Source organism: Heteronotia binoei, chromosome 11, assembly GCF_032191835.1.
Source record: "Heteronotia binoei isolate CCM8104 ecotype False Entrance Well chromosome 11, APGP_CSIRO_Hbin_v1, whole genome shotgun sequence".
In the NCBI taxonomy this organism is placed as follows: Eukaryota; Metazoa; Chordata; class Lepidosauria; order Squamata; family Gekkonidae; genus Heteronotia; species Heteronotia binoei.
The window spans coordinates 78,494,387-78,515,141 of NC_083233.1; the positions used below are offsets into that span (position 1 = coordinate 78,494,387).

Consider the following 20,755-nt stretch of genomic DNA (forward strand, 5'->3'; position numbering starts at 1 on the left):
TCCCCACTCCTCCACTTGCACCTGCTGGGATCGCCTTGGGTCAGCCATAGCTCTGGCAGAGGTTGTTCTTGAAAGGGCAGCTGCTATGCGAGCCCTCTCCAGCCCCACCCACCTCACAGGGCGTCTGTTGTGGGGGAGGAAGGGAAAGGAGATTGTGAGCCGCTCTGAGACTCTTCAGAGTGGAGGGCGGGATATAAATCCAATGTCTTCAACTACCTCACAGGGTGTCTGTTGTGGGGGAGGAAGGTAAAAGAGATTGTGAGCTGCTCTGAGACTCTTCGGAGTGGAGGGCGGGATATAAATCCAATATCTTCTTCTTCTTCTTAACAAAACTGGGTCCAGATAGATCCAGATGGGCAACAGTGTTGGACTGAAGGAATAGAGCAAAGTAGGAGTCCAGTAGCACCTTTAAGACCAACAGAGTTGTATTCTGAAATAGTCGCCTATGCAAGCACCAGTCGGTTTCGACTCTGGGGTGAAGTTGCTTTCACAACGTTTTCACGGCAGACTTTTTACGGGGTGGTTTTGCCGTTGCCTTCTCCAGTCATCTACACTTCCCCACAAGCAAGCTGGGTACTCATTTGACTGACCTCAGAAGGATGGAAGGCTGAGTCAACCTGGAGTCGACTACCTGAACCAACTTCCGCTGGGATCGAACTCACGTTGCGAACAGAGGGCTCCGACTGCAGTACTGCAGCTTTACCACTCTGCTCTCATTTTAAGAGTACGGGCATGTGATTCTGCAGCTGTGTTTATACCATGGAGGAAAGCATCGGCATGTTACGCCTATTCGCGGTTGCCACGAAGCTGCGCCCCATCCAGGCGCCGGCTGCCCGGGCTGCGCTCACTTGCAGGCGCCGCACCACCACAAAGGGTTAACCCCGGAGAGGGGAGGAGGTGGGCGGGGTCTCAGAGAGGCCTGGTTTCCCGCTTCGCCCAATCACGAAGGAGCGGAGACGGTCGGGGGGGGAGGGAGGGGAACGGAGCGCGTGCGCGTGCGCAGTGGGCCTCCTTGCCCGGCAGCCCATATTAATAACACTCTGCCCGTCTGTCCAGGGCTGGGTGCACGTCGGGAAGGGAGCCGCGTCCGGGTCTGGCTCTCCAGCGGGATGCGCGTTTCCCAGGCTGCCTCGAAGAGGGCTGCTCGCCCAGCGCTCCTCTGAGCCTTCCGCTTGGAGGGTGGCTCCAGTCCCCCCCCCAAGCCCTTCTTTTGGAGCGGGGGCCCTGATGACGTCGGGCGCGCACGTGGGCCCGGGACCGGCTGGGGGCTCGCGCTGAGCGGGCAGGGGGCAGGATGGGGCCGCCCTTGGAGAAGTGTCAGGGCGACTGGCGGCAGCTGGAGCAGGAATTCCAGCAGCTCCAGGTAGGTGGGCTGCGGCTGGGTTGGGGGGGGGGGGGGGACCTCCGGGCCCTGCAGAGCCAGCGCTCGCAGGGGCACCTGCCGCATGCTTTGGGGGTATTTTGCAAGCAGGGCTGGCCCGAGACGGGCACGCCAGGCAAGGCTGACCCTCCCCCCCTGCACTGAGTCACATGGGTGGGCACCCAACTGGACGCCCCCAGAAGGCCGGCGCCCTAGGCAGTTGCCTAGTTTGCGTAGTGGTAGGGCCAACTCTGTTTGCGGGGGGGGGGGAGTTCTGCAACTCTGCCTCCCGCCCCTTCTTTGTGCATGGCCGGGCGGGCCGGCTGGAGCTGGGGGAGATCTTGGGGAAGGGGGGAGTTGGAGAGCGACTGCAAGAGGCGGAAAGGAGGTTTGCGCGCCTGTCCCGTGCGCGGGTTTGCTTGGCCCCGCCGGCTGCAGGAGGGGTGGCAAGAGCGAGCCAGGGGCTGGGGCGCCTTTGGCGGGGGAACAAACGCCACGCTTCCCTTTCGGGGAGGAAAGAGAGAGCTGCCACGCGTTGGGTCCCTGCCAGTGTGGATCGGGCGTGACAGCGGCCCAGCGAGCGCGTGTGGACGGCGGGGACGCAGCGTGCAATCTCCGAGGGGTGCAAGCCTCGGGTATGGCGTAGCTGTGCGCGGGGGCCCAGCCAGCATCCTCCGCCGCCGAGGAGAGACGGCCTCTCTCTCCCTGGTGTGGAATGGGGCCCTTCTCCGGCGCAGCTGGCTCGGGATGCCCAAACACCTGAGGAGGCGGCATCTCCAACTCCCTCTCTCCGGTCCTCCTTGCTGCAGGGCCCGCTCCAGCTTCGGAAACACTTGGAGACTGGAGAGTAGAAGCTGGAAGAGGGCAGGTTAAGGGTCCAATGCCGGGCGGGACACCTTCCCAAAGCAGCCATTTTGCTCCAGGAGAAACGGAGCCTAATTAAATAAATAAATGTGTGGTTTGGAGGTAGGTTCTAATTCTGGGCAATCTCTTTACCCCCACACACCCCGCCCTGGAGGTTGGCAACCGTAACCTGCAGCAGGGGAGATGCTTCAGGCTTTCTGGCTGTGGGGGCCAGACTGTGGGTTTCCAACTGCGAAGAGCAAGGTCGCAGCAAAGCGCTCCAGAGACCTTTGGACAAGGAGACGGGCTCAGGTTTCAGAGTCTCCCTCCCTCCCTGGCATTTCTAGGCCCTGCAGCTGAACACATTGGATTTGGCAATAAATAATAGCGATATTGTAGAGCACTGGAGAAGGAACTTCGTGTCCATTACCTCTTTGTAACCTATGAACATTGGCCCCTATCTACGCTTTGGTGTTCAGGAGAGGAGCTGAGTGCTGTCACTGCAGCCCCAAGAACCTTGTGGCATCCAAACAATTCACAGGGGTCTTGAATCACCAGCAAGCTCTCTGAGATTCTTTGTGTCTGCGTATGAGAGAGAGAGAGGCTTTTTTAGTTTACTGATGTGCAGCCCATTTAAAAAAAAATTAAAACAGAAATTCAGTGGCACTCAAATGGACCAGTGTTGGGGGACAATATTATTAACTTGGTGAAGGATTAAATGTATCCGCAGTCAAGAAAAGTCATAGTATCGGAAATGCAACATAACTAGAAATAAAAGGAATCTTGTAGAGTCTTTAACAGTGTGCTATTCCAGCATAATCTTTGGGGACTAGAGACCTGTTTTGTTAGGTGATAGAAGTGGATGGACAGCATATATTTTGTTTCAGGTGGAGGAGACCAAAGTGGAATCCAGGGACCTTGAAATGTGGGAAGTGAAATGTAATTATGTGAAATTCAGATCTGAGCTGTTTCCGTTGGCAGCAGAGGATAGGACTTGCAATAATGGGTTTAAATTAAGGGTGGGGAGGTACCGGCTTGGTTATGAGGAAAAACTTTTTTGCAGTAAGAGTTGTTCAACAGTGGAATCAGCTACTGAGGCACGCGGTGAGTTCCCCCTTGGCGGCAGCGGCTGGAGAAACACTTGTGAGGGATGCTCTGGCCTGATCCTGCATTGAGCAGGGGGTTGGACTAGATGGCCTGTCTGGCCCCTTCCAACTCTGTGATTCTATGATACAGCAGTGATCTGAAACAGATATTAAGGTGGAACAACGTTTGAGTCCAGCAAAGTTTAATTCTGGGTATAAGCTGTTGTGTGCATGCACATTATCTGAAGAAGTGTGCGTGCACATGAATGCCTATACCCAGAATTAAACTTCGTTGGTCTTCAGGGTGCCACTGAACTCAAACATTGTTCTGTTGCTTCAGACCAGCGCTGCTACCCACCTGAAGATATCTACATGAACTTCTTGAAAGAGCAGGTGGCGATTCAGAGTATAAGATAAAGGAAGCTGCAGAGGATACATTTCCCAACGTGCTTTGCAACTGAGAAGAACTTTTCAAGTGCTGTGATTTTCCACAGATTTCTGAAGGTGGTCCTTTAAAGGGGGAAGCCCTTTTAATTTCTGTTAATCTGCAGTCTGGGGCTTTAGCCACGAATAAGGCAAGTTCTTGGGTGAGATCTGGGGATTCTTAGACAAGAGAAGGGATTTTGTAAAAATGTGAGGAGCGAAGGGCAGCCTGTATTTTTTTTAAAGGCGATGTTCAGCCCAGGAAGTGCCGGCTCTTGGGACAAGACCACCAAGAGGGAACCATGTATTCCTTCTTCCTCTCATTTCCTCATGTGTAATTCAGAGCCTGACTGTGTTGTATGCTTAAGGTACCTGTAGTTTGTTAATGTCGTGGCTTGTTCAGCCATGTTTATACATGTGTATACATTTCCATTTTTTAAGGGATGAGATGACCAAATACCTTTCCAGGAATTCTCACAACTCTCAGACAAAGATCTGCTTTCCTGGGAAGAAACCCGTCATTCATATAAATAACAGGGGGTTTCAGATAAAGCTTCTGAGCGGCTAAGGAGCCATTATGAATTATTATATCTCCTTGCAGGTTGTAAGTAGTATATCATCCAAGCATCTGCACTAGAAGAGTACATTCTTAAGGAGAGCCAGTTTGGTGTAGTGGTTAAGTGTGCGGACTCTTATCTGGGAGAACCGGGTTTGATTCCCCACTCCTCCACTTGCACCTGCTGGCATGGCCTTGGGTCAGCCAGAGCTCTGGCAGAGGTTGTCCTTGAAAGGGCAGCTGCTGTGAGAGCCCTCCCAGCCCCACCCACCTCATAGGGTGTCTGTTGTGGGGGAGGAAGGGAAAAGGGATTGTGAGCCGCTCTGAGACTCTTCGGAGTGGAGGGCGGGATATAAATCCAATATCTTCATCTACCTCACAGGGTGTCTGTTGTGGGGGAGGGAGATAAAGGAGATTGTGAGCCGCTCTGAAACTCTTCGGAGTGGAGGGCGGGATATAAATCCAATATCTTCATCTACCTCACAGGGTGTCTGTTGTGGGGGAGGGAGATAAAGGAGATTGTGAGCCGCTCTGAGACTCTTCGGAGTGGAGGGCGGGATATAAATCCAATATCTTCTTCTTCTTCTTAAGCATTCTTAAGCTCTGGATTTCAGCTTTGGTGCTGAGAACAGACCCGTCCAGCCACTAATCCTATGCTGTTTGTATTTATGATCTCGGTGAAAGATCCCTTTGCCAAACCCAGTAGAAAGGTCAGATTTGCTGCAGACTGAGACAGAATCAGACTAGCCCTCCGTCGGTCCCATACCTTAATGGTGGTGATGGGTAAAATATAATAATAATAATTTTTTATTATTATTTATTATTATTATTATTATTATTAAAATATCTGACACATGGAAGCATGCTAGGGTTGCCAATCCCCAGGTGGGGGCAGGGGTTCCCCCGGTTTGGAAGCCCTTCCCCCGCTTCAAGGTCATCAGAAAGCGGGGGGGGGGATGGAAATGTCTGCTGGGCACTCCATTATTCTCTATGGAGACCAGTTCCCATAGAGTATAATGGAGAATGGATCCACAAGTATCTGGGGCTTGGGGGGGGGACTGTTTTTTTTAAATAGAGGCAGCAAATCTTCAGAATAGCATCCAATGCCTCTCCTCAAAAGACCCTCCAAGTTTCAAAACAATTGGACCAGGGGGTCCAATTCTATGAGCCCCCACAGAAAATGCCCCTATCCTTCCTTATTTCCAAGTGGAGGGAAGGCATTTTAAAAGGTGTGCGGTCCCTTTAAATGTGATGGCTGGAACTCCCTTTGGAGTTCAATTATGATTGTCACACCCTTGCTCCTGGCTCCACCCCCCAAGTCCCCAGATATTTCTTGAACTGGACTTGGCAACTCTTAACGCATGCTCTCATTGTTCCTATTTTCAAGAAGGGCAATTGAATCGATCCAAGTAAGTATAGGCCAATCCGTCTGCTACCAGTAATCAGTAAACTACCAGTAAATCAATAAACGCATCCTACTTGTATTACAAGTGAACTGATTGGATTTATTCCGAATCAGTGCTAGCCTCAGAGTAAAAAGGTGCTTCATACAGGGAGCCTCAACCATAGACCGCTATATCATTTAACACCATTTAGTGGAAAACTATACTCGCTACACCAGGGGAAAGTTACGCGTTCCTTTTTACGGATCTGAACTCCGCATTTGACTTGATCCTTAGGACTCATTTGCGACAAAACCTTAAGAAAGCCACAATTTGATCACAGATTACTATAACTAATACAGATGTTGTGTAATAACCCAATTGGTCAGGTTAGGTGTGGGCCAGAGGGGCAAGGTACAAGAATATTTATTATGAGACCTGGGGTGGTGATGAAGAGAAAGCTTTGAATCTGGAAGAGAATGCGAGGGAGCGACATCCAAAGGAGGACTTTGGTGGCGTTGAAATTTAGATATACAGTCTTTCTCCAGTTTGGTGTAGTGTAGTGCCAGTTTGGTGTAGTGGTGAAGTGTGCGGACTCTTATCTGGGAGAACTGGGTTTGATTCCCCACTCCTCCACTTACAGCTGCTGGAAAGGCCTTGTGTCAGCCATAGCTTTCTTATCTGGGAGAACCAGGTTTGATTCCCCACTCCTCCACTTGCACCTGCTGGAAAGGCCTTGGGTCAGCCAGAGCTCTCTTATCTGGGAGAACCGGGTTTGATTCCCCACTCCTGCACTTGCACCTGCTGGAAAGGCCTTGGGTCAGCCATAGCTCTCTTATCTGGGAGAACCGGGTTTGATTCCCCACTCCTCCACTTGCACCTGCTGGAAAGGCCTTGGGTCAGCCATAGCTCTCTTATCTGGGAGAACCGGGTTTGATTCCCCACTCCTCCACTTGCACCTGCTGGAAAGGCCTTGGGTCAGCCATAGCTCTCTTATCTGGGAGAACCGGGTTTGATTCCCCACTCCTCCACTTGCACCTGCTGGAATGGCCTTGGGTCAGCCAGAGCTCTCTTATCTGGGAGAACCGGGTTTGATTCCCCACTCCTCCACTTGCACCTGCTGGAAAGGCCTTGGGTCAGCCATAGCTCTCTTATCTGGGAGAACCGGGTTTGATTCCCCACTCCTCCACTTGCACCTGCTGGAAAGGCCTTGGGTCAGCCATAGCTTTCTTATCTGGGAGAACCGGGTTTGATTCCCCACTCTTCCACTTGCACCTGCTAGCATGGCCTTGGGTCAGCCATAGCTCTGGCAGAGGTTGTCCTTGAAAGGGCAGCTGCTGTGAGAGTCTTCTCCAGCCCCACCCACCTCACAGAGCGTCTGTTGTGGGGGAGGAAGGTAAAGGAGATTGTGAGCCGCTCTGAGACTCTTCGGAGTGGAGGGCGGGATATAAATCCAATATCATCTTCTTTTTTGTGCCTTTTAAGTTTGACCTTTCTGTTAGCTAGGCAATCTAGAAGTGTTGTTTGGCTGCTTTATAGTATACTTTGGAATGTGATGCTTCCAGATCCCCATTCTTCTTTGGGCTATAAGACATAGGGACACTGAATTCAGTCCTTCTGCAAATGGAGTTACTAAGAATACTGTGCCATGTTTTCTGTGTGTCGGGACAGATGAAAACCGGGAAGGTTTGAACAGTTTGGGGCAATAACTCTCTTCACTTCTCATTAAGAGTTGCCTAGCTTTAAACTGTAATAACTTTCCATAAGGACTAGAAACTTGCTTTTAAGTCAAACTGCTGGATTTGATGGCTTTCCTGTTCTTCTGCAGAATTCCTTGACCTTCTGCAGAATTCTGTTTCCAGAGCTGCCCTGGGTAAGTGTCCTGTCCAGTTCTGATCACAGCACTGGATGCAACCCAGGGTGCTGACTCACTTCAGAGTAGTTTGGTTGTGGCTCTTGGGCCATACTCCTATTTTAGTACAAGTCTGTCAAAGTTCAAATAGAGGGCAAAACACAGACGTCTTCAGAGTGGCCCTGGCATTGCGCTTCTTTTGCTGATGATTTCAAGCAGATGTCCGCTGGGTGATCTTTGTGCGTTGCTGGGCAGGGCAGCTACAGCAGAAAGTTGAAGCTGGGGAGATCGGGGGGGCGGGGAGGCTGGCAAAAAAGTGACCCTTCTCTGGGGGTCACCAATAAGATTGCCTTTGCCCTTTTTTTTTAATCTTGGCTGCTTTTCTGCCAAAGTTTTCTGCTTGCAAAGCAAAATCCACCGGGCCGTTCTTGCATAAGATGAAGGATGCGTCTTCCCCCCACACAGGTAATGGGGGAAGAGGGTGGATTGTATAGCTCCATTTACCCTCCATCGCTGACTGTATTAGACGTGGTCATAAAATCAGCAGAAGGTTCTTGCTTCTAAGTGTTCTGTGCAAGCGGCAAAATTCAGCTCTATTTAAAACAGAGGTGTCAAACATGCGGCCCGGGGGCGGAATCATGCCCCTGCCTGGCTCCTATCAGGCCCTTGAGCAATTGGCTGTTGCCTGCCTCCTTTTCCCTCTCCCTCACTTCCTTCTGCATCACAGCTTGCTTTGCCAGGCTTGCTTAATCGCACAGGAGCTACACAGCAAAGCCTCTATTTTCTCCATTGGCTGAGGCTCATCCCTCGGGGAGGAAGCAGGGGGGGAGGCATAGCTTGCTTTGCCAGCATCTCTCAATTGCAGAGCTACTGAGCAAAGCCTCTCTTCCTTCTATTGGCTGAGGCTTCTCTCCCTCCTGGTCCCCTGAGGAAGGAAGAAAAGAGCCAGAGCTTCTTTTGCCCAGTTCCCTGGATCCCATGGGAGAAATACAAAGAAAGCACTTTTAAGACTGAGTGCTAAAGTTTTAAGTATGTTTTAAGATTTCTTTTTTAAAAAAATCTTTAATTGCGTTTGTCTGCGTCCTTTTAAAGTTTAGTTTTCTGTTTTTTGTTGTTCAGTCGCACAGAGTCCGACTCTTTGCGACCCCATGGACCAAGTCACGCCAGGCCCTCCTGTCTTCCACCATCCTCCGAAGTCTGTTCAAATTCGTGTTAGTGACATCAGTAACACTGTCCAGCCATCTCATCTTTTGCCGTCCCCTTCTTCTTTTGCCTTCTGTCTTTCCCAGCATCAGGATCTTCTCCAGTGAGGGCTCCCTTCTCATTTGGTGGCCAAAGGATTTGAGCTTCAGCTTCAGCATCTGACTTTCCAAGGAATAGTCATGATTGATTTCCCTTAGGACTGGCTGATTTGATCTTCTTGCAGTCCAAGGGACTCTCAAGAGTCTTCTCCAGCACCACAGCTCAAAAGCATTTTGTTTTCTGCTACCTTATCTTAAATAGGTACACACAAGGCCTGGTCCGACTTGGCCCACCCCGGCCCGACAAGGTCTCATTTATGTTAGATCCGGCCCTCATAACACCTCTGATTTAAAAGGTTTCTAAGCTGGACTCTTCATAGTCTGCTTTAATGAATAGGATTGCCATCTCTGGAATGGGAAATACCTGGAGAATTTGTGGGTGGAGCCTGGAAATGGTGGGGCTTGGGGAAGGGAGAGACCTTAGTGTGGAGCCCACCCGCCAAAGCAGCCGTTTTCTCCAGGGGAACTGATCTCTCATCTGGAGATCACTTGTAAAAATTGGGAGATCTCCAGGCCTCCCTTGGAGGTTGACAACCATACAGTGGGGCTCTCAACGTAAAAGGAAACCATCAAAAATACAATTTCAATTTATGTAATCATTTAAAATCACAAATTCAGCTGTCAACTGAATTCAGAACTAAAATCCGCACACACGCAGACGAAGATGCAATGCAGAGGAAAGGAGCGAGTAGGATAATAGGGTTAAGAAGAGCCCTGTTGGATCAGACCAGGGGTCCATCTAGTCCAGCATCCTGTCTCTCTCACAGTGGTCAGTCAGTTCCTCTGGAGCAGGGGTGACCAAACTTGCTTAACATAAGAGCCACATAGAATAAATGTCAGATGTTTGAGAGCTGGAAGGAAGGAAAATAGATGGTGGAAGGGAGGAGAGGTGGAAAGAAAGCAACTTTAACTTTAAATTCATTCTCCAAGCCGCTGGCTGGCTTGGCGTGGAGAAGTTATTTCTCCAAGATAGCCGATGGGGTGGTAGGAGGTTTTGAGAGCCACACAGTATGTGTGAAAGAGCCACGTGTGGCTCCCGAGCCACAGTTTGGCCACCCCTGCTCTGGAGGGAAGTCCAAGAACAGGGCATAGAGGGAAAGCTGGGAAAAGTACAGAGGAGAGCAGCAAAGATGATTAGGGGGCTGGAGGTCCTTCCCTCTGAGGAAAGGCTGAAGAGTCTGTTCAGATTTGAAAAGAGACAACGAAGTGGGGAGGAGGCACGATAGAGGTTTGTAAAATCAGGCGTGGGGCGGAGAGAGCAGACAAAGAGAATTTTTTCTCCCTGTGCTAGCTACAGGAATAAACAGCTTTAAATGGGGATTAAATAGATTCATATAGGATAAGTCTGTCTATGACTGCTAGCCACGGCGGCTGAGGGGAAACCTCCACATTCAAAAGCACTAAGCCTCTCAAGAGTGAAAGCTGATCCCCTGTGCTGGAAGGGGTGTGGATTGCCAGGGTCATTTATCCACTGTTGGTGGGACTGTCCAAAGATATTCAATTTCTGGAAATCTATCCTAGAAATAATAACAAAAATAGTAGGGGTTAATATTCCATGCACTCCCGAAGTAGTTTTGTTAAATTTCTGGTCCAACCAGGTGCTCTCTACTTTGAAACAGGAACTAGTTGCGTTACTATTGCTTGCTGGCAAAATTTCTATTGCATCCTACTGGAAACAACCTAACTGTCCTTCACTCCAAATTTGGTGCAATAAGGTGTGGGATGTCCTGCTACAGGATAAACTGACTACCACTATTGCTATGATGGATAATACTAAAGCGGGAGATTGGTTTCTTCAGAAGTGGTTCAACTTCCTTGAGTATGTGAACAGTTCTGATACTATTTTCGGGAAACTACCCGCAAAATATGTAAACTTTATGATATACTGATACTCATTGGATGTATTTCAATGCTTTTTGACTGTCTGATTTATGTGTATAATTCGAGAAGTTTTTCTACAACGCCTAACTAATATGACCAGATGTGACGGTAATCATATGGATGTGGTTTGGACCCCGTATGGGGGTGTGTTATTTGTTGTAATTTATTGAAACTTTTTTGAATAAAATTTAAATTATAAAAAAAAAAAAAAGCACTAAGCCTCTGAATCCCAGAGCCAAGAGGAAACATCAGGGGAAGGCCTCAGCCTCCGTGCCTCTTGTTGGCCCTCCAGGGGAGGTGGTTGGCTGCAGTGTGAGACAGGAGGCTGGACTAGATGGACCACTACTCTGACCCATCAGGGCTCTTCTTATGTTCTTAGCATCAGGAGAAGGCCTTGGCCTCTCTGCCCTGTTGTTGGCCCTCCAGAGGAACTGGTTGGCCGCTGTGTGAGACAGGAGGCTGGACTAGATGGACCATTATTGGTCTGATCCAGCTCTTCTTATTGTCTTATGTGTTATGAGCCCTGACGAGGAGGAGCTGGAAGGGTTAACAGACCTGGAAGAGTTGCCAGCCAGTTCCTCAGCTGAACAAACAGCAGCTGGCCCATCAATCACTCTCCAGGCACCAGTGTCAGCTGTTGACAATCAATCTCCTCCAAGTTCTCCTTCCATCTCAAGAGTTCGAAGCAGGCTCCGGAAAGAACTTTCAGAGCGAAGACACGAGGCATGCCGATGCTTCAGATCTCTCAGCCCTGAGTTTTAGCAGAGTCACTGCCACCCAGGGAGCAGGCTGATTGAGACTCCCATATAGCTCCCACCCAGGACCTGGTAACCTTGTGGAAGCAACAAGTCTATTCTCTGACTTGCATCCACGCTCCTTCCTGATTCCTGATCCTGACCTGCTTGATTTCCTTGGCACCCTGACCTTTTGGCTTTTGGACGTTGACTTCTGATTCCGGTTTGTGATTCTGCATTGGTGACTTGGCTCCTGCTTGACTTCCTGGACTTTGACCGGCTTTGGACTCCTGCCTGCCTGCCCTCTAAGAATGTGACATTATGAAGCCTTCTCCTGATGTTGCCTCCTGGCTCTGGGATTCAGAGAATTAGGGCTTCTGAATGTGGAGGTTCCCCTCAGTCACCGTGGCTAGTAGCCATCGATGGACTTCTTCTCCATGAATCGATCTAATCCCCTTTCAAGCTATCTATTCCGTGGCCATCACTATATCCTCTGGGAGCAAAGAGTGAGTAGGACATGGGATAAACATTCAGGCAAAGGACTGGGGAAGGAAATTGTTTTGCTGGTCCTGACAATGAGTCACGTAGACACCAGAGGTGTGCCAAGGGGTTGTTCTTGGAATTTAATATAAATTTTGTATTTCCATATTGAGGTGTAGGTTAGGAGGCCACTCCCAAAATAGCTGCTTGCCTGTGAAGGGAGCTGGTTCTCCTGCTCAGCTTGGAGGCGTGTTCAACCTCTGCAGTTCTCCCTGAACTGGCTAGTTATTTCTTGGGTGTTTGCCTGACCAGCCCTTTCCCCAGCAAGCGAGTAAACAATCTTCTCTCCTGGTACTGTCCTCACAACAATCTTCTAAGGGAGGTATAGCAAACAGAAAGTGACTGGCCCAAAGACACCGAGCAAAATGTCAGGAGAGAGTGAGGATTTGAACCCAGGTTGCGTGTGGCATGAGTCACTTCACTGCACTGGCTTCCTGTACTGAGCACCCAGGGCTTTTGTTGTGGCAGGAACTCCTTTGCATATTAGGCCACACACCCTTGATATAGCCAATCCTCCTGGAGCTTACAGGGCCTACTGTAAGCTCCAAGAGGATTGGCTACATCAAAGGGGTGTGGCCTAATATGCAAAGGAATTCCTGCTACAAAAAAAAAAGCCCCGTGAGGACCTCATAATGAGAGCAAGGTTTTTGTCCAGCAGATACTATCTGATGAAGGAAGCTTTGACTCATTAAAGTTTACACCCTGGAAATCGTGTCTATCTTTAAGGCTGTACTGGATTCTGAAGGGTTTGTTTCCTTGTGTGAAGAGGCCTGATCATCCATGACTCCTAATGCTTGTTCGACGGCCTGCCTAAAGCACCAGATTAACTTGTGCAATAAATTTCAGCTTGCGAATGGATTTGGCATCAAAGCCCGGACTAAGAAAAGTGGTGCTTTTGAACCCCTCGAAACAGATTCGAGGACCCGTTTTTCCTGTTCTCCCCTGGCTGCCCTTAGCAGGTTCCAGCAGAGCCTCTTCCTTTCCTTTGCCTTCTTTGCCTTCTCTGAAAGCACAGATTATTTTTGATTATGCTTGGTTGAACATATGAGGCAGCCTTCTACTGAATCAGAGTCTTGGTCCTTCAGGGTTAATATTGTCTACTCAGACTGTCAGCGGCTCTTCGGAGTCTCGGGCAGAGGTCTTTTCTGATCAACTTCTTCTGGTTTCTTCAAACTGGCGATGGTGGGGATTGAAGAAGAAGATGATATTGGATTTATATCCCGCCCTCCACTCCGAAGAGTCTCAGAGCGGCTCACAATCTCCTTTACCTTCCTCCCCCACAACAGACACCCTGTGAGGTGGGTGGGGCTGGAGAGGGCTCTCCCAGCAGCTGCCCTTTCAAGGACAACCTCTGCCAGAGCTATGGCTGACCCAAGGCCATGCCAGCAGGTGCAAGTGGAGGAGTGGGGAATTAAACCCGGTTCTCCCAGATAAGAGTCTGCACACTTAACCACTACACCAAACCGGCTCTCCAGGGACCTCTCCAGGGAACCTGGGACCTTCTGTATACCAAGCAGATGCTCTGCCGCTGAGCCACAGCCTGTCCAGTTGGAGGAGGGAAGGATAAATTCTGGACATCTGAAGTGAATCGGTTGTTCCCGGGTTTAACTCTCAACACGGTTGTTTAAAGCAAACATATGCCCCTTTCCGCAATAAGATAGTTGAATCCAGGGATCATTTCGTAGAAAAAGAAGGGCTGGAGCACATTAGCACAACTTATTGCATCATCTATTCGCATATGCCACACACCCCTGACATCACCTGAAGGTGCACTAATAAATCTACCTTAAAGTGCTTCCTGAATTATACGGTAATTGTCATAATAAAACCTTACTCCTGTCATACTTTTAAAATGACTTTCTCCTATGTGGCTAAGGTGGCATGATCAAGACGTCCATCTGTCTGCTTTATATGTTTTGGTTATTTTTCTCATTTTTGGGGTGGGGGAAAATATTAGAAAGTTCATCAAATCTTAAAGAGTTTAGCAAAATTCTCACAAGGAATAATGGAGCCCAAAAGCAAGTATGGAGCGAGGGAGGCGGGGTTAAGAAAGAAAGATCACAGTTTAGAGCAGGGGTGTCAAACTCATTGCTTATGAAGGGCCGAATCTGACATAAATGAGACCTTGTTGGGCCAGGCCATATTGGGCCGAGCTGGGTCATGTCAGACTGGGCCATGTGTATACCTATTTAAGATTAGGTAGCAGAGACATAAACTTTATAAAGGACACAGACAAACACAAAGTTTTTTTTTTAAATATACTTAAAACATTAGCATTCATTGGTTTTAAGGTGCTTTCTTTGTAGCTCTCCCATGGGATCCAGAGAACTGAGCAAAGGAAGCTCTGGCTCTTTTCTTCCTTCCCCAAGGGATGAGGAGGGGGAGGAGTCTCAGCAAGTAGAAGGAAGAGAGGCTTGGCTCAGTAGCACTGCGGTGTGATTGAGAGAGCCTGGCAAAGCAATCTCTCCCCTCCCCCCTTCCTCCCCAAGGGAGGAGCCTCAGCCAATAGAAGGAAGAGAGGCTTGGCTCTAGCACTGCTGTGTGATTGAGAGAGCCTGGCAAAGCAAGCTATCCCTCCTCCACAAGGGAGGAGCCTCAGACAATGGGTTTTGCTCTGTAGTTCCTGTGTGATCAAGCAAGTCTTGCAAAGCAAGCTGTTATGCAGAAGGAAGCAAGAGAGAGGGAGAAGGAAGCAGATGACAGTCAGTTGCTCGGGGGCCTGATAGGAGCCCCCCAGGGGCCTAATTCGGCCCCTGGGCTGCATATTTGACACCCCTGGTCTACTCCTGTGAGCTCCTGCCCAAAATGAGGCCTGGTTGAATTCCACATAACAAAGAACTGAAAAGGGGCAAATTTTGCTTCTCTTCCTTGAAGCTTGGGATGAAGAAGCTGCTTTGGAATCGCCAGCAGAGGACAAGCAAATGACCTAAGAAAGAGAATATTGGGTTTGCTCTGTTTCGTGCAGTGGAGACATTCAGCTTTGGTGCATAAATAGTCAATCTTGGACTGGTGTGGGGGCCACAGAGTGATGGGGGGGTTAGATTACCTGAGAACATTCTTAACTTATTTTTTTTAAAACCTGGAAGTTGGCTTTCTTTCTAAGGCAAGCGCAAACAATGCAAAGTGCTGATTGCGAAATATAAAGGGGAAAGGGTTTCTGTTAATGTTTAATTTAGGCTTTTATTATTAAGTAGAATTGGCTCCTTGTCCTTTAATTCAAGATTCTCTGCCAGAAGCCTCTGGCTTTGCTGAGCAGGCATGGTTCAAAGGGCATCCGTGGCTATTCTGCTTGGGGGAGAGCTCCCATTTATTTCTGGTTGGAGAAGAACACATTTGGGAATACGGGGTGCCGGGTGGGGAAGAGAGAAAACAATTCCCAGCTTTCTAGCTATTATACAAAACATTAAAATTTCAATACTCGACTTCAGGGCTTTTTTTGTAGCAGGATCTCCTTTGCATATTAGGTCACACCCCTGATGTAGCCAATCCTCCAGAAGCTTTCAGTAATAATAAAAGCCCTGTGAGCTCTTGAATTGGCTACATAAGAGAGGTGTGGCCTAATATGCAAAGGAGTTCCTGCTACAAAAAAAGCCCTGTTCGACTTCAAAGCAAGTGAGCTAGATTCGAATCCAGCAGCACCTTAGGGACTGACAAGATTTCTCAGGGTATGTGCTTTCGAGAGTCAACCCTCAGTTTGTCAGATTCTTGAAAGCTCATGCCCCTGCACTGGCTTTGTATTGACGGCTGTTTGTGTAGAAGACCATTTATAATCCACCTCCCCTTTGCCCATTTCACGTGCATGCTGCCGCAATGTAAGCTTCTGCATCTTTGACACTTTAATCCGCGTGCTTCTTTTTGTTCCCGTAGGAATCGCACAAAGTCTACAAACAAAAGCTAGAAGAGCTGACCAGCTTGCAGTCGGCCTGCAGCAGCTCTATACAGAAGCAGAAGAGGGGCTTACAGGACTTGCAGTGCAGCTTTCAAAGGTACGTGGGGGGGTGGGGGGGGCAGCAGCTTGCTGTTTTCTTCAAGACGCTTCTGTGCTGCTGTTCTACCCAAATAAGGCCTTCGAGGTGTCCAACAATTAAATATTAAAACATACACCAGTTGGGTCCTGTGTCTTATCAAGGATGGTCCAGTGTGCCCCCTTCCTGATCCAAAAGGTCCCCCATTCTGTCACAGAAAAGAGGCAGCGAAGGTCAAAAATCTGGAAGGCAGGACTCTCCGTAGCTGCCGGTCAAAGAATACAGCCTGTGATGGGACCGCTTTGGTGTTAAGGCCACTGTATAATTTCAAGCACTGCAAACCACAGGATGGAGAGCAGAACTGTGGTGGGTCAAGGAGCCTCAAGAGGTCCAGCCTTTAAGTCTGAGGGTGACATCTGGAGAGCTCTGGGGCTTTGTTGTATGGGCACCAATCTGTTTACTGTGCTCAGTGTGTATAAAAGTCTTGGACTGAATCCTGTGAATTTGTTCCGCTAATGGTAGCACTTTTTTTTGCCTGTGGGGGCGTGCTCCTCACGCTGGGAGAAAATACTGCAGTTAGCTGAACAGATCTATGGGATCCAGTGCCTTGCCTGTTGATTCATAGTCATTCTGGGTTTTTGGAAAAAGGGTGGTTGAAAAAGGACTGGTTTCTTTCCTCCCCCTTCAAAGGCACTGTTACGCTGTGATCTCACACACACACACAAATTAATGTACTTTCAATCTACTTTCAGCGTACTTTCCAACTGGATTTTGCCAGTTCACACAGTAAAATCCAGTTGGAAAGTGGTTTGAAAGTGCATACTTTGGTATGTGTGATCGTAGCCTTAGTGGATATAATACCACCCTCCGCCCACCCACCCCTTGTGGAGATAGGACCAGCCTCCCTGCCTTCTACTCCCACATCCAATTACTGCTTTCCCTTTTAGCTCCTCCCACCGTGAGTTTTTATGGATGCGCTATTTCCTTCCTAAGATGACAGCTAAGGACTGAGACGGAGATCTGGTGGGAGGTGATGTCATGGGAGGGGAGCCATAGCTTCCTTCTCTCTGATTCTCGTGTTTCTCTTGTCTGGTGCATATGTGCCATCATGAGGGTTAGAATCTTAGCCTCTTTTTTTTTTAATGGAAACCTGAAATTAAGAAGAATCTGTGAACTGTATACAACCATAGAACCCAAGTCCCTCTATCCCAGTATTCTGTTTCCAGCAGCATTCACTAATTCACAAATGGGGCATGACTGTGGTCAGTTTCTATTTTGGGTTCCTCCCAACATCTGGGCCATGACCTGGATAGCCCAAGCTAGCCTAATCAGATCTTGGAAGCTAAGCAGAGTTAGCCCTGGTTAGTATTTGGATGAGAGACCACCTGAGAAGTCCAGGATTGCAATAGCAAACCACCTCTGAACATCTCTTGCCTTGAAAACCCTACAGCGTTGTTATAAATTGGCTGCAGCTTGATCACACATGCACACAAAACATCTGGTCATTACAGAAAGGCTGGCTCTGAAAATGGAGGTTTTGTTCCTAGCTCCTTTAGCTCTTGAGAGCCAGTTTGGTGTAGTGGTTAAGTGCGTAGACTCTTACCTGGGAGAAGCGGGTTTGATTCCCCACTCCTCCACTTGCACCTGCTGGAATGGCCTTGGGTCAGCCAGAGCTCTGGCAGAGGTTATCCTTGAAAGGGCAGCTGCTGTGAGAGCCCTCTCAGCCCCACCCACCTCACAGGGTGTCTGTTGTGGGGGGAGAAGATATAGGAGATTGTAAACCGCTCTGAGTCTCTGATTCAGGGAGAAGGGTGGGGTATAAATCTGCAATTCTTCTTCTTCTTAGCCATTTGCAGAAACATCCTTTCTACAATTGCTAATTCTTTTTAAAGCTGGTGTCCATCTCTGCATCTTGCATCAGTGAGTTTCATAAGCCAGTTTTGTGGCTGGGGTTCACTGATAGAGCTTCTGCTTGGTCAAAGAGTAGATGGTGTGAAAAACTTCTACCCAAGACCTTGGAGAACTGCTGTCAGTCAGAGTGTCTGACCTTGATAGACCAAGGGTGTAAGTATAAATATAAGGCCGTTTCCCAGGCTCATATTTTGTGCAAGGAAGTGTTTTTTGGTTTTTTGTCTGCTCTGCTTTGACTGTCAGCCAAATTCAGTAATGACCCTGGCTTAAAACGCATCGCCTCCGAACAAAATCCTGCTGGCTGTTGAATTAAATGAGCATGAGAGGAAGAAGAAATACAGGGTTTTCTGCCATAGTCGAATGTAGTGCTAGGACAGGGGTGCCCAAACTTGCTTAACGTAAGAACATAAGAACATAAGAACATAAGAGAAGCCATGTTGGATCAGGCCAACGGCCCATCAAGTCCAACACTCTGTGTCACACAGTGGCAAAAAATGTAATATACACACATACACTGTGGCTAATAGCCACTGGTGGACCTGTGCTCCATACACTGTGGCTAATAGCCACTGATGGACCTGTGCTCCATATTTTTATCTAAACCCTTCTTGAAGGTGGCTATACTTGTGGCCGCCACCACCTCCTGTGGCAGTGAATTCCACATGTTAATCACCCTTTGGGTGAAGAAGTACTTCCTTTTATCCGTCTTAACCTGTCTGCTCAGCAATTTCATCGAATGCCCACGAGTTCTTGTATTGGGCCACATAGAATAAATGTCAGATGTCTGAGAGCTGCAAGACAGGGAGGGAGGGAAGGAAGTCAAATGGAGGGAGGAAGAGGTGGAAAGAAAGCAACTTTAAGAACATAAGAGAAGCCATGTTGGATCAGGCCAGTGGCCCATCCAGTCCAACACTCTGTGTCACATAAGAACATAAGAGAAGCCATGTTGGATCAGGCCAATGGCCCATCCAGTCCAACACTCTGAGTCACATAAGAACAGAAGAGAAGCCATGTTGGATCAGGCCAATGGCCCATCCAGTCCAGCACTCTGTGTCACATAAGAACATAAGAGAAGCCATGTTGGATCAGGCCAATGGCCCCTCCAGTCCAACACTCTGAGTCACATAAGAGCATAAGAGGAACCATGTTGGATCAGGCCAATGGCCCATCCAGTCCAACACTCTGTATCACACAGTGGCAAAAAAAAATTATTTGTGTGTGTGTGTATATATATATGTATATACACACACACACTATGGCTAATAGCCACTGATGGACCTCTGCTCCATATTTTTATCTAACCCCCTCTTGAAGCTGACTATGCTTGTAGCCGCCGCCACCTCCTGTCACAGTGAATTCCACATGTTAATCACCCTTTGGGTGAAGAAGTACCTCCTTTTATCCGTTCTAACCCGACTGCTCAGCAATTTCATTGAATGCCCACGAGTTCTTGTATTGTGAGAAAGGGAGAAAAGCACTTCTTTCTCTACTTTCTCCATCCCATGCATAATCTTGTAAACCTCTATCATGTCACCCCGCAGTCGACGTTGAATTCAAAAGCATTCTCCAAGCCGCTGGCTTGGCAAAGTAATTTAAAGAAACAAATGCCTTCTTCAAGCTGACTGATGGAGTGGTGGAAGCTTCAAGAGCCACACAACATGTGTGAAAGAGCCATATCTATTTATGTATATTTTAAACTGGTCTTTTACTGTTTTTACTGTTGACTGTTTTTATGACGTAACCCGCCCTGAGCCTGTTCTACGGGAAGGGTGGGCTAAAAATAGAATTAAACAAACAAACAAACAAATAAATAAAATATGTGGCTCCCGAGCCACGGTTTGGCCGTTCCTATGCTAGGATTTACTTACTTAAATAATGCATGTGTCTGCTTCTCTCTGGTCCCCTCCTTCCCGTCTTCACAGATGCAGACGCAACTGTAACCAGGAAGAATCGGAACTCATTGAGCAGATCAACACCCAGATCAAAGAGCGCCACAATGTCTTCTTCGACATGGAAGCCTACCTGCCAAAGAAAAACGGGTATGTGTTTCCTTTAGCGAGGCGCCCCTGGGCAGAGACAGGATCTGCAAGTCGTTGTTCACCTTGTGTGTTTCCCCTTGAGATAAGTGCATGTTATGCTTGTTATTGGAACCTGCTGCTTGCGCTTCCTTCGGGACCGCTGTTCTCTTAGCTGAGAGCAAACATTTGCCCGAAGCCCGCATTGTCCAGAAGGGGCACAGGGGCTGGCAGTCTCTTGTGCGCATAGTTTCCCACTTTAATCATGGTGAGGTGATGCCACTGGGGAGCAATCTGGGGAAGCTATTATTAGGAGACCCCTAGGGAAGAGGGGGTGGGGGAGAGGACTCCGGGGCTCTTATTCGAGCACATTCTTGATAGGAAAATGTTTTGGATTGCTCTGGTGGTGATAAAGCTGCATGCAGAAGGCCCAGGATCTGCATCTCTCTCCTTGTGAGAAGATGATGATATTGGATTTATACCCTGCCCTCCACTCTGAATCCCACAGTCTCGGAGCGCTTGCAGTCTCCTTTAAGTTCTTCCCCACAACAGGCACCCTGTGAGGTAGGTGGGGCTGAGAGAGCTCTCCCAGAAGCTGCCCTTTCAAGGACAACTCCTGTGGGAGCTATGGCTGGCCAAGGCCATTCCAGCAGCTGCAAGTGGAGGAGTGGGGAATCAAACCCAGTTCTCCCAGATAAGAGAGCTATGGCTGACCCAAGGCCATTCCAGCAGCTGCAAGTGGAAGAGTGGGAAATTAAACCCGGTTCTCCCAGATAAGAGAGCTATGGCTGACTCAAGGCCATTCCAGCAGCTGCAAGTGGAGGAGTGGGGAATCAAACCCAGTTCTCCCAGATAAGAGAGCTACGGCTGACCCAAGGCCATTCCAGCAGGTGCAAGTGGAAGAGTG

The 20,755-nt window shown here is 48.7% G+C and overlaps 1 protein-coding gene across 1 annotated transcript in view; it reads left to right on the forward strand.

Annotated features, from left to right (window-relative positions):
- The first annotated feature begins 1,021 nt into the window (after window positions 1–1,021).
- Window positions 1,022–20,755, forward strand: part of TMEM120B (transmembrane protein 120B) — a 47,856-nt gene continuing 28,122 nt past the window's right edge. The window contains exons 1-3 of the mRNA XM_060250153.1: window positions 1,022–1,363; window positions 15,825–15,943; window positions 19,756–19,872. Of these exons, the coding sequence (XP_060106136.1) occupies window positions 1,295–1,363; window positions 15,825–15,943; window positions 19,756–19,872 (305 nt within the window). The 5' untranslated portion in view covers window positions 1,022–1,294. The remainder of the gene's footprint in view (window positions 1,364–15,824; window positions 15,944–19,755; window positions 19,873–20,755) is intronic.